This window comes from Dendrobates tinctorius, unplaced genomic scaffold (assembly GCF_039654945.1).
Source record: "Dendrobates tinctorius isolate UK_male_01 unplaced genomic scaffold, ASM3965494v1 ptg000211l, whole genome shotgun sequence".
Classification (NCBI taxonomy): domain Eukaryota; kingdom Metazoa; phylum Chordata; class Amphibia; order Anura; family Dendrobatidae; genus Dendrobates; species Dendrobates tinctorius.
In genome coordinates, this window is record NW_027361878.1 from 6,424,665 (window position 1) to 6,438,832 (window position 14,168).

Here is a 14,168-nt window from a genome sequence, read left to right on the forward strand (position 1 = left end):
CTGTGTAAGATAAAAGGTCCCCAGAGTGCTGCACCCACTCTCCTTGTGCCAGATACTAATGGACATTTTGAAAGCTTGTTAGAATTATTTTCTTTTGCTGCTCGAGCGTCATCTGTCCCAGGTTCTTAGAAAAGAAGGCGTATAAAAGAGCAGGCAGAGATTGGAGCCAAACTGAATATGGCTGCTCTAAAAGATGAGGTGTGGCACAGACAATATCACCATTAATAAATACAGGAAAGCATCTTCAGATTTCATGATGTTATTTTTTTCTTTTAGGATGGATAAAAGACATTAAAAAGAATTCCAAGAGCACCCAGATGGGTAAGTTTATACAGTGCCGAGTGCTTATGCTGCAGCTGCATCCCCCTCTTACCCTTTCTACGTCTCTATTTACACCTTTATGTTTTGATACATTTTCAATGATTTTGTTAATCAGAGCTGTGAATTGTGGCAGCTCGTATGCTTATTACCACACTCCGGCTATGATAAAAAAGAATAGCTTTATTACATACGACTCCATGCAGTCTCAGCAGGATGTCCGCAGCTTTCTCCTTCCTTCTCATGACGGTCATCGTCTGCTCTACCTCTTCTGTCTCTTATTTGACTGACCATGAAAGGAGTTCTCACTAGTGATCAGAGAACGTGCTGGGATAAGGTGTTATCTGATCATGCTCGGGTGCTAACCGAGTGTCTTCAGCGTGCTCGAATACTATGATCGAGTCACCGCGGCTGTATGCCTCATGGCTGTTAGACAGCTGCAACACATCTAGGGATTACCTAACAAACAGGAAACCCATGCATATGTTGCTGCTGTCGAACAGCCACAAGACATGCAGACATGTTCATGCAGACATGTTCATTTCTAAAACTAATAATAAAACTTATAAATATATAAATAAAGCTCAATTTCTAAGGGTGGTTTTTTTTTAGGTGCGGTTATACAAATTGTAGAACATGTAAACAATCAAGTAATAATTTAAAAAAAGTTCAGTAATTATAATAACACATTAAATTTCAATATCAAACAATTTATTCATTGCAATTCGAGCAACGTTATATACAAGATTGCATGTGCAATAAATCATATATAGGATGTACCTCCCGCAAATTGAAAAAGCGCCTATCTATATGACATTTCTACTGTTACAATTAAGAACCGTAACATCTCATCAGATGTCGCCGAGGCGATGGAAACGCGTCGCTTTTCATTGGTCTATTGAGTGGTGACCTGGAGCATGTAATGTTTTAGTTTTAATCGTGGAATATTAAAGAATTTACAGTTTTACTCTGAAAGAGCTGGAACATCATCTACTTTTTTCATCCGTGCATTAGTCCCAGCAGGACCAGTCGCCATAACAGGGGTCCAAACTCCCCTGTGCGAATGAAGCGTTCCTGAGCATGTGCGACCACTCCTCCCATTAACTGTCATAACTAATTAATAGACCGTTAATAGCGCCGTGGTCGCACGTGCTCAGTAACACTTAATTTACACTGGGGACTTTGGGACGCCTCTTCTCAAAGTCGGAGGTCGAATCGCCATCAATCAAACAGTTATGAATCATTTTTTGGATAGATGAATGTTTTATATGGGATTACTTTGGACGCCAGCTTACCCTACACACAGTCACATATATGTGTGTATGTACCGGGAGTTTTGCTTGATAGGAGCCGGTCGATCACCATTTTTTATGTAAGGATCATTTAAAGTCTGTTGGGATTCCATTGAGGTTTCCATCATTTTTACATCAGAAATAGTTTAGCATGCTGGGTTGTTCTTGCTGTCGACTGTTTTGTAAACTCCGACTGAACAGTCGTTTTGAAGTACTTTGTTCCTTTATCCAAGTCACCGAGCGATTTCTGCACTCTTCTCTTCCAGTGCCGCGTGTCCTGTTCGATAGCTGGACGTACCAGGACTTTGAGAGTGTTTTCAGCAGTGAAGATGAAATAGAGGATCTCTCCGATGCTTTGGTTCAGATGGCAAAGGTTAGATTTTATATTTGTACTTGTGGTTTCCTTTTTTTTTTTTAAGTTACACTTTAGTTGAATGAAAAGTAAAGGAGCTAAAGAAAGAAGTATTTTTGTGTTCTAAACATTCAAGTTTGACTAGTAAATTCTGATTAAGATGTTTGACCTATATGAATTATATTAAATGGCTCTTCCCAAAAGAGCAAGATATCTTCTAGTCTTGGCGTAGGAGATAACTTGATTACACTAGTGGTCCAACCGCTGGGATCCCAAAATCAGGGCTTTTGAATTCCTGATGATGGGACTGTGAAGCGGAGGGCTCCATTCATTGCTTACTGAACTGTTAGGCGCTCACCTATTTCTAACAATCCAATAAACCGTGGACAGAGTGGACCCTGAGCATGCGCAAGTCCACTCCATTCAAGAGTGAGCTTCAGCTCGTTCCAGCCCCCACAAACTGCTTATGTGGACATGTATGTTTCCGTTGACTGACGGTTCACTGACTCTGTATTCAACCCCTTTAGCAAAAGAATGGAGCCGAATTTGTGTCCTCCACAGTGGAAGCCTGCTTGTAGACTTATCCCATTGAAAAATAAACCTCGTCCCCCCAAAAACAGGTTCTTATCCTAACACAGAGTACATTGATGGAGAAATAATAGATATATCTTTAAGACTGCAGTAGTGAAAAGATGGGCTCCTCTTCTAAACTAGCTCATTCATTAGAAGAATATGAGATCTTTTCTGACTTTTTTAAGCTTCACATTGGGAAACCTACATCCATAGCTGTCTTTGTGTCCTGTGTAATGTACCCATGGTATCTCATCCGCCTTTCCTTTTTTTATTATTATTTTTGGTAGTGCTCTTAAGCCTCTCGTTTTTCCTTTCACACCACTCAAAGTTTTGTCTGCTCGGCTTTTCATGTTACTTTATTTGAAGGACTGTATCTCTTCTCAAAGGACCCGAGCCTTAGTTCAGATGTGCAAGTTATGGAGGAAATAAATCTTTTCATTTAGCCTTTTTCTAAATATAGGGGTTCCAGGTGAATCTGCACCATTGGTAAAGAGCGTGATATAACACCAAAGAGATGAAGACCCTTCACCGCAACCTTGTTTTGCTTTTTATGTAAATAGGTTAAAAATTACGACTGATATATTAACCCTTTACTGCCATAGTCAGTTTTGGCCTGTAAGATGCAGCAATTTATTTATTTTTTTTGTTGTGCTTACCACCTTCCAAAAGCACCAATCTCTCCAAATTTTTCATGTGAACTGGACGTACATTGCAGCCACTGTTACAAAGTGTTTTTGTTTTTTATTATACTTTACCCCTTTGTTGTAGAGGTATTAGCAATCAAGGTATTTGGTTTTGGCACCTAAACAGTTACATTTAATAAAGGTCATGTAAATATATACATGCATGCATTCATTTATAAATTATTTTATATATTTAATAATATATATATATATACTGTGTGTGTATATAATATTTCTCTAGTCACCTTCCACGACAGCCGTATCGGAGGTTGTCTCCCTGCCCTAATGGGGGACAGGAAATGCACAAGAGGTTAAATAACCCTCCCCTTCCTGCTACCTCCAGTGTTTTTCCTGTTCCCTATGGTCCAGATAGTGCTGCCGTGGTCGGCGACAGGAGGCACTATAACCGTTACCTGTATGCCGGGTGGCCGACGGTCGGGGGCTCTGCTCTCCTCCGTGTAAAGGCTGCTCCCATTTCCGCTTCTGCTGCACTTGGGACCCTTGCCCGCCCCTCCTGCACCCCCTCAGTGGGGTAAAGCGGGCGGTGATGTGCGGCCGGGGTCCTCTTGGAGCTCCCTGGTGTCGTCCTCCCCATGCGGCAGAGCCGCGCGCGCACCAGAAGTGACGGCGGGAACGGCGCCCGACTTCCGGTTTGCCTCCCACCTGTGTTTGAGGCTGGAACGCACACGCAGACTGCATTACCAGGCCGCTGACAGCGATCCGGGGCCCCCATCAGAGCTGGCTGGAGCACCGCCGACCCTTGCAGCGGGGGGTGATGGGCGTCTCCCGACGGAGCCAGCAATCCCACGGGGGTGGGGGATGGGACGGCCGCTGAACAGCTGGAGAATCAGCTGTGAAGGAGGGGTGATTGGAATGACCCCCACCTGTGGACCGAGGGGAGGAGGAGCACAGAACACGCTGGATGGACCTCGGTTATTTAAATCCTGGTCTGGGTGCGTCCAAGTAAGGCCATTTTCTGTACAGGTGACTGTGACAGACTGACCGTGGACGGCAACAAACCCTTAATGCCTCCTTCTGCAGAGCCCAGCGTTCACCCTCCTACTGTAAGTAGCGGGATGGGTCCCCCCTTTCTGTCCGGGTAGTCTCTAAGGTGACTTAGTATGCCTTCTCTCTCTGTTTTAGGGAGACTAGGCCTCTGACCCTAAAAAGAAAGCAAGCTGCAAGTGTGTGTTTGTGTGGTGCCAGACTTCCCTCGGCATATAGGAAGAAGCTCTGTCAGCCCTGCACAGACGATGTATTACGTGCAGAGCAGCCCTCCCTACTGGACAGTATAAAAACTCTCATCAGACAAGAAGTCCAAACTTCTATGATGACCATTTCCCAGACTCTGACACCACAGCCCCCTCCTACTAGAAAAGGAAAGCGGCACCTGTGGAATCTGACTCTGGCGAAATTGATACCTCTAACTCAGAGGATGCGTGGGAAAATGACGGTTCCACTTCCACCACCAAATCCTATAACAAGAAATACTACTTCTCTTCTGAAGATATGGGAGATTTAGTTAATATGGTGAGGGGCACTATGGGATTGGACAAGGCGGAAGTGGAATACTGGAAATCTAAAAGTAAACACCGGCGCTCCACCTAATGCAAACTAGAGCTGCAGGCGCTGGGACAGCCTCTGTGCTGGTGGCTGTCAGGAAAGGAATTTACAGGAGGAGGACAAAAGAGCACCGCTCTGAAGTTGTAAAAATCTCAAAAGTTGTGACTAAAGATCAAGGAGGTATAACAAGTGGATGAAAGAATCGTCTGCCTACCTTACAAGGATTGAATGGTCCAGTGTAAGTAGGGTGATCCAATGAAGGAGATTCCTGATCCACCAAAAGATCCATAGAAGTGGCTGCAGCAGAGGATTCTGTGCACTGGGATGGGAGCCAGTGAATATGTAGATACTGGTAATAGACACCAACGGCACAAAGAGAATGCTGTACACTCCAGGCAGAGGACAAGTGGGTCCCACCTGAACCTCACCAAGAGTGGAGGCGCGCGGCGTGCACCGGCCGAGACACGCCGCTGACAGTGCTGAGGTGTCGGGGGCGTGGTCTGGGTGACGTCACCTAGAGCAGGGAACTGAACACAGGGGGAACGGAGGCTGGGAGAGACCAATTGCCTACGCGTTTCGAAGGTGCTTGGATCTTCTTCGTCAGGGCTGTTGGTCTAGCCACCGTCCTAACCCTTAAATGTGGAGACAAGGTCCCTGCCTCTTTGTTGTACTACACCCACCTCCCTAAAAGCTCCATGGCAAAACAGAATAATATTTCTGTTAAACTTAATCCCGAGACCCTTAACCACTATACAGGGATCTGGAATTGTAACAAGGCCCAGGGGGTGGCTGCCTGGTGGAGTAGTGCGCCAGAGCAGGACGGTCGCCAATAGGGAAGAAGGCGGAGAACCAAAAGCGTAGTCAGAAACCGGGAGAGCAGCGGAGGTACAGAAACGGCCGGCAGTGGCAGAGTCGACAGTCCAGGCCAAGGTCACAAAATGGGAGCACGGCAAGGTACAAAAACGGCAGGCATTAGCAGAGTCGAATATCCAGGCCAAGGTCACAAACCGGGAGGGCGGCAAGGTACAAAAACGGCAGGCAGTAGCAGAGTCGAATATCCAGGCCAAAGTCACAAACCGGGAGAATGGCAGAGGTACAAAATCGTCAGGCAGTAGAGGGGTCAAAAATCCAGGCTGAGGTCAGAGTCAAACAATAGCAAATCACACAGTAGCACATAGGGGATCCAAGAATATATCCGGCGGCTTACAAGACCAGTCCCAAGGTATTTGAGGGATCATGTCATCCCTCACAGGCTTCCGGACTGATGATGTCATCAGGACCGCCCCCAGGACCAGGCCAGATGGTGATGCAACCCCTTCATGATTGACAGAGGAGCTGAGCCTGCGTCCATCAGATGCCTGCGCAGGAGCCCCTTCTCTGTCACCGCCATCACTCGGGGGCGAACCACGGCGCCTCCCAGTGGCCGAGGCAGGAACAGCAGGCCCAGAGTCTGACGGCGATGTGACAGTCCGGCGCCTCCTAGTGGCCGAGTCCGGGACAGCAGGCCCCGAGTCTGACAGCGACGTGACCGTCTGGTGCCTCCTAGTGGTCGAGGCTGGGACAGCAGGCCCCGAGTCTGATGGCGATGTGACAGTCCGGCGCCTCCTAGTGGCCGAGGCCGGGACAGCAGGCCGTGAGTCTGACGGCAACGTGACAGTACCCCCCCCCCCCTCTAAGAGGGGCCTCCGGACCCTCAAAACCCGGTTTGTCAGGGTGAAGGAGATGATATCTCCTAATTAATATTTTGGCATGGATGTTCCCCACGGGGACCCAGGACCTTTCCTCCGGGCCGTAGCCCCTCCAGTGTACAAGATACTGTACGGAGCCTCTCACAAGGCGAGAGTCAAGGATACCCTGGACTTCATACTCCAAGGTACCCCTGACCGAAACAGGAGGAGCAGGGGACTGGACAGGGTGAATTGGGGAGCGATACAGCTTGAGGAGAGACTTGTGGAACACGTTGGGCAACTTAAATGACTGAGGAAGTTTTAAACGGAAGGCTACCGGGTTAATCACCTCTATAATTTCATATGGGCCAATAAAACTGGGACCTAGTTTAGCAGACGGCACTTTAAGCTTGATGTTTTTGGTAGAGAGCCAAACCTTGTCTCCAACTCCCAGGTGCGGCCCCTTAGATCGCCGTCTGCTCGCAGCCGATGCCTGTCTAACCTGGGCCCCTTTCAAGTTCGAGTTTACCTCAGACCAAATCGTTTTAAGCGATGTATATTTTTCTCTACCCCAGGGAGCTCCGACATCCTGGCCGAGAATGAACTAAAGCGCGGATGCAGTCCATGGTTGCAGAAAAAGGGGGTAGTCTTAATGGAGTCCTGGTATCGATTATTTAGGGCAAACTCAGCTAATGGCAGATGTTCCACCCAATCGGACTGATGTTCTGACACATAACAGTGGAGGTATTGCTCCAGAGCCTGGTTGGTACGCTCGGTTTCACCATTGGTTTCGGGGTGGTAGGCAGAGGAGAAGGACAACTCAATACCATTGTGTTTGCAGAATGCCCTCCAGAATTTTGAGACAAACTGGGTGCCTCTGTCGGACACAATATTCACTGGAGCACCATGAAGACGTACAACATGCACAATGAACAGTTTACTCAAGGTTTCGGAGTTAGGTAACCCAGACGGGGACAAAATGACATTGTTTGCTGAACCTGTCCACCACCACCCAGATACACGTTTTTCCATCTGAGGGTGGCAGGTCCATAATGAAGTCCATGGAGATGTGGGTCCATGGACTCTCAGGGGTGGGCAAGGACTGGAGCCAGCCGGCAGGGCGATTATGGGGGGACTTGGCGCGGGCACAGACTTCACACGCTAAAACATAGTCTTTACAGTCCTTAACCACAGTCGGCCACCAAAAGTTCCTGGTTACCAATCTGGTGGTATTATTGAGACCAGGATGGCCTACCAGAACAGAGTCATGCGATTCTTTAAGAAATTGTAGGCGAAACATAGCCGGGACGAACAATTTTTTGGGGGGCGTAGTGTCAGGAGCTTGTTCTGGGGACCTACGGATCTCCTCCAGAAGGTCCAAAGACACTGCCGACACAACGATCCCATTCGCCAATATCGGGACTGGCTCACAGTCCTCGGCTTCTGAGGGGCAAAAACTGGCGAGAGAGGGCATCGGCCCTCACATTTTTAGTACCAGAGCGAAAGGTGATTAAAAAAATCAAACCTAGAGAAGAACAAGGCCCACCATGCCTGTCTAGGATTTAGTCTTTTAGCTGACTCCAGGTAGGTCAGGTTCTTGTGATCAGTAATTACAGTGATCTTATGTTTGGCGCTTTCGAGGAAGTGGCGCCATTCCTCGAAGGCCCATTTGATTGCCAATAATTCCCGAATACCTATATCATAGTTTTTCTCAGTGGCAGAGAATTTGCGGGAAAAAAAGCACATGGGCGAAGCTGAGTGAGGGATGCAGTGCCTTGCGATAGCACTGCTCCCACTCTGACTTCAGAGGCATCTACTTCTACAATAAATGGGCGGTCCAGATCAGGCTGAACCAAAACCGGGTTGGCCACAAAGCACTCCTTTAGCGGAAAATGCCTGAATTGCCTCAGTGTTGTGAGTTCATTTTCCCCTTCACCATTGAGGTCTGATGAACTCCCTCTTCTGGTGAAGGAAGGTAGTGAGGCTAATTACCAAGCACCTGAGCAGAATGATGATGACTGGGTGACTGGAATTGCTGACTGGATATAAGGTAGCCGACGCCCTTCTGCCTTGCGGGTGATTTCTCTGAGGGATTCTAGGAAACCAGTCTGATTCCTGCTCCTCAAAAGCTAAGTTTTCTGCTCTGCTTTTTGCATTTGTGTTTTGGTTTTGTTTTGCCTTGTTTTTCTGGATTTCTGCCATTCCCTGTTGGGGTGAGGTGAATTCCTTTTTGCTCTGTCTTCAGAAAATACCTGAGTACTGATATAGTCTTTTTGAAGCCTAGCGTCTTCAGGGCTTTTTCCCCTATCAGTCTGTTGGCTCTTGTTTTGATAGGATTTTGGCGGATTGCAGACAGCAACTTTTCTATCCTGTCCTATTTAGTTAGCTTGGGCCCCATCATTTGCTCAGCCTATCTTTCTATCTGTGTGAGTGTTTTTTCATCTTGCTTCACCGTCATTATATGTTGGGGGCTGCCTATTGCTTTGGGGTCTGCTCTGGGGCAGTTTAGATTTCCCTTTCTGTCTTTAGGCTATTTAGTTCTCCGGCTGTGATCGAGGGGTCTAGGGCACCGTAGGAACCCCCCACGGCTACTGCTAGTTGTTGTTGATAGGCTCAGGGGTCTGCAATCCGATAGCTGCCAACTTCTCTGGTTTTCTGGACTTAGCTAGTATTTCTGTTTTTGCCTCCTACGGTGACTCATTCATAACACCTCAGGGTTCCAATTGGCCATGTCTGCCCCTTTCCGGGTCAAATCCGTGAGTGGTTTGGCAATTTCTGAGAAACCCCTGATGAACTTGCAGTAGTTATTAGCAAACCCTAAAAATCGCTGCAGCGCTTTTAGCGATTTGGGTTGTACCCAAGCTTTATTAGGTTGGATCTTGGCAGGATCCATGCGGAACCCTTTGCCTGAGACCATGTACCCTAAAAACTGTACCTCCTCAACAAAAAAAAACACATTTCTCCAGTTTAGCAAACAAGGAGTGTTCTCGCAGTCTCTGCAGCACAGAACAGACGTGTTGAGCGTGTGTCACAGGGTCAGCAGAGTAAATCAAAATGTCATCTAAATACACGACGACATACACCCCACAAATGTCTCTGAAAATATCATTAACAAAGTTCTGAAATACGGCATGTGCATTACTGAGTCCGAACGGCATTACAAGGAAGTGGCCAAGAGGTGTATTAAACGCGGTTTTCCACTCATCCCCGTCTCTTATGCGGACCAGATTATATGCCCCCCCGGAGGTCAAGTTTAGTAAACCAACGGGCTCCCATTAACTGATTAAAAAGATCAGGGATGAGTGGAAGCGGATACTGGTTCTTGTTATGAACGGCGGAACACGCTAAAAAAATATAAATAAAGCGTGTTCGCCGCTCTGGGTCCACCGTGCGGTAGATGGAAAAACCGCAGCTAGATAAAGACAGAGCACTAAGGCGGTAATGTGCACGGGGTTAACCAACACCCAAGTGCACAAAGCAAGCTCTGTTGAAGTCACAGCGCTGCAAGTAGTAAATAATAACTACAATGATGCTGAGCCTGTTAACCGCACAGGTACTCAGCCACACACAAGCGGTAGATGAACAGCGGAGTAGTTATCTAACTGCACTACACCTGCAAGGACCTACCGTATAAACTTGTGAGTAAAGCGTCGCAACCGCGAACGCACCGATAAGCTGCAACTGCAGCGCGGAGAGAATAGTGCCGCAGAGAGACACCGCTAAACGCAGGCGCGATGTCAGACGCTAGCAGGCGATAATGGAGCATAGGCGCGCTGGCGCTAATACTGGCTATAGCTCATTCCCTCACACAGACGTAATAACCAAGGAAGGGGGTTTCAAATGAGTCATTCACCAGTCCAAGCATCCATCAACCTACACAGTGCAGCAAGTATGACTATACTAGCACATGGTGGAACAGCCATGCGCACTTTTTATAGCAAACGGGATCTTCCAGAAGTCTCCAGAACTCTGAGCTAGACCAATGGAATCAGGAGCAGGACCTGAGCATCTGACTCCTGAACTCCAATGGGAGATCGTCCCACGAGCATGCTCCGAGGAAGGGATGAAGAACTTAGCCTCCGGAGAGAGTTGCTGCAAAGCCATCTCCTCAGCAATCTCTTCTGCAGTGGACAGAGAGCAGGAGAATGCAGGATGTGAGGGTCTAGATTCCTGCATAGTCAGGGCAGAAATCTGACTCCTAACAGTTCTTTATAGTGGTTGCGTTTAATTCCCCGTAATCAATACAGGGTCTGAGACCACCATCTTTCTTCTCTACAAAGAAGAATCCGGCCCCAACTGGTGAAATGGATGGTCTAATAAACCCTTTTTTTAAGCTGTCTGCTATGTAGTCATTCATGGCCTGACGCTCTGGACCGGAGAGATTAAATATTCTCCCTTTTGGGAGACGGGCATCCGGAATCAGATCTATAGGGCAATCATACTCTCTGTGTGGGGGTAATTTCTCAGATTCTACAATAGAAAAAACATCCTCATAATCTCTGAAAGCAAACGGTATGAGGGGGTTTTTAACCTTAACTTGGTTTACTTCTAATGATATGCAGTTATCCTGACACTGCGAACTCCAGCGTACAACATCAGCCAGGTGCCAGTCAATTACAGGATTGTGCTGGCGTAACCACGGCATTCCCAAAATAACTCCAGAAGATAAATTATCCATCACAAAAAATGACATAAGCTCGGTATGTAATGCTCCCACAGACATAGCAATTTTGTCAGTAACAAATTTAACCCCCTCCTGAATAATGGATGTGCCATTAATAGCCGTGGTTTTAATAGGGGCATTAAGTCTTAGTAGCGGTACACCCAGATTCCTAGCAGCCAAAGAATCCATAAAATTTCCTTCAGATCCACTATCCACATAAGCTTTTAAACACAGAGATTTCTGACCAAATGAAAGAGAGAGAGGTAATAAAACTTTAGCCGCATCTGCGGGCAGTACCTGAGCCAGAGCTGCCCAGGGGCCGATGTCCCAGAAGTGTGGATCTCTGACGTTCAGCTTTCTCCCTGAAGTCTCTAGACTGCAGCATGTTTATGCAGGAAGATGAGAGTGATCCTCCAGACTGTGCACTGAAGCAAGTAACAGGTGTTCAGGCCAGAAATCAGCTCAGACAGGAGAAGGGGAAAAAAAAGTTCAGGGAGACTGCTTTTGTATATGTTGGATATATACACAAGAAGCAGTTTGTTTTTTTTATGGCCGGATATAATGTGATGTCCGTCCGCGGATCTGGACTGCAGTAGGGACAGCACCCCGAGACCCTTAACCCCTATACAGGGATCTGGAATTGTAGCAAGGCCCAGGGGGTGGCTGCCTGGTGGAGCAGTGCGCCGGAGCAGGACGGTCGCCAATAGGGAAGAAGGCGGGGAACCAAAAACGTAGTCAGAAACCGGGAGAGCAGCGGAGGTAAAGAAACGGCAGGGAGTGGCAGAGTCGACAGTCCAGGCCAAGGTCACAAAATGGGAGAGCGGCAAGGTACAAAAACGGCAGGCAGTAGCAGAGTCAAATATCCAGGCCAAGGTCACAAACCGGGAGGGCGGCAAGGTACAAAAACGGCAGGCAGTAGCAGAGTCTAATATCTAGGCCAAGGTCACAAACCGGTAGAATGGCAGAGGTACAAAATCGTCAGGCAGTAGAGGGGTCAGAAATCCAGGCTGAGGTCAGAGTCAAACAATAGCAAATCACAATAGCACATAGGGGAACCAAGAATATATCCGGCGGCTTGCAAGACCAGTCCCAAGGTATTTGAGGGATCAGGTCATCCCTCACAGGCTCCTGGACTGATGATGTCATCAGGACCGCCCCCAGGACCAGGCCAGATGGTGATGCACCAACCCCTTCATGATTGACAGAGGAGCGGAGCCTGCGTCCATCAGATGCCTGCGCAGGAGCCCCTTCTCTGACGCCGCCATCACTCGGGGCGAACCACGGCGCCTCCCAGTGGCCGAGGCAGGAACAGCAGGCCCAGAGTCTGACGGCGATGTGACAGTCCGGCACCTCCTAGTGGCCGAGGCCGGGACAGCAGGCCCCGAGTCTGACGGCGATGTGACAGTCCGACGCCTCCTAGTGGCCGAGGCCGGGACAGCAGGCGCTGAGGCTGGGACAGCAGGCCCTGAGTCTGATGGCAGCGTGACAATATCCTCCTTTTTCACCTCTCGCTTCCTAAAACTCAACGTAGACAAAACTGAACTCATTATCTTTAATCCATCTCACGTATCTTCCCTACCCGATCTATCTATTATGGAAAATGGCATCATGCTCTCTCCCGCACCTGAAATCCGCTGCCTTGGAGTAACTCTCGTCTCTGCCCTGTCCTTAAAACCGCACGTCCAATATCTTGCCACCTCCTGTCGCCTCCAACTCAAAAATATTTCCAGAATCCGTCCCTTCCTCAGTCCTCAATCTACTAAAACTCTTGTACATGCCCTCATCATCTCCCGCCTTGACTACAGCAACACCCTCCTCTGTGGCCTCCCTGCTAACTTTCTTGCACCACTCCAGTCTGTCCTCAATTCTGCTGCTCGACTAATCTACCTCTCTCCTCGCTACTCCCCTGTCTCTCCCTTCTGCAAATCCCTCCATTGGCTCCCAATTCCCCAACGAATCAAGTTCAAACTACTTATACTGACCTACAAAGCCATCCACAACCTTTCCCCTCCCTATATCTCTGAACTAATCTCCCAATATCTTCCCTCACATACTCTTCGATCCTCCCAAGACCTCCTACTCTCCTCCACACTTATTCGCTCCTCACACAACTGCCTCCAAGATTTCTCCCGAATATCCCATATTCTCTGGAATGCCATGCCTCAACACGTCCGATTATCCACCACCCTCGGATCCTTCAAACGGAACCTGAAAACCCATCTTTTCAGGAAAGTTTACAGACTGCAATAACCATTCTGCCGCCTCACCACCACCTGAGCTGCCGCCTCAAAACCAACAGAGCTGCTGCACCCCCGACCTTCTGTCTCTTCCCCACTATCCCGTAGAATGTAAGTCAGCAAGGACAGGGTCCTCTCCCCTCTGCACCAGTCTGTCATTGTAAATTTCTTTACTGTTAACGATATCTATAACTTTGTATGTAACCCCCCTTGTCATGTACAGCACCATGGAATTAATTGTGCTATATAAATAATAATAGTGTTTTACTACCTTAACATAAATCACTTGCACACCATTTTTTCCTTATTGTTTTGTATTTTTCTGTTGACAGACTGTGTGAGGACTTTTTGTGGGATGATTGTGACAAATTTGGAGACCATAAGCCTGTGTGGATCATATTTTTATGTATTTTTTTTTTTGGGGGGGAGGGGAAGTGAAATGAACATAAAGCATAAATTCAGGAATTGTTTTTTTTTATGTGTATTATGCATGTGATAAGTAAAATGTTGGTCTTATAGTTTGGGTAGTTATGTATATTTTTGTTTTGTTTTGCAAAATACGGTAAATGAGACAAAGCTGTAATACCAAGCATGCTAAAGTATGGCAGTGTACCCTACTGTAAAGAATAATGGGAACAATGTAGACTTAGCAGCACATACCCAAGAATCTGTCAAAACCACTAAACAGACAAAATCCAAGAGAAAAAGAAAATGAGCAAATACCCTGCAGCGAATAAACAGCAACAGTGCATGAAAATAATATAGGGTGCTTTCTTAACATGTTTTTGATAAAAAAAATCAAAACTCAGATCAAATTCGG

The 14,168-nt window shown here is 47.4% G+C and overlaps 1 protein-coding gene across 3 annotated transcripts in view; it reads left to right on the top strand.

Moving 5' to 3' along the window:
* Positions 1-14,168, top strand: part of CHID1 (chitinase domain containing 1) — a 540,982-nt gene that overhangs the window by 32,562 nt on the left and 494,252 nt on the right. For all 3 annotated transcript variants that reach the window (XM_073554356.1, XM_073554355.1, XM_073554354.1), the window contains exons 5-6: positions 277-321; positions 1,877-1,983. In XM_073554356.1, the coding sequence (XP_073410457.1) occupies positions 277-321; positions 1,877-1,983 (152 nt within the window). The remainder of the gene's footprint in view (positions 1-276; positions 322-1,876; positions 1,984-14,168) is intronic.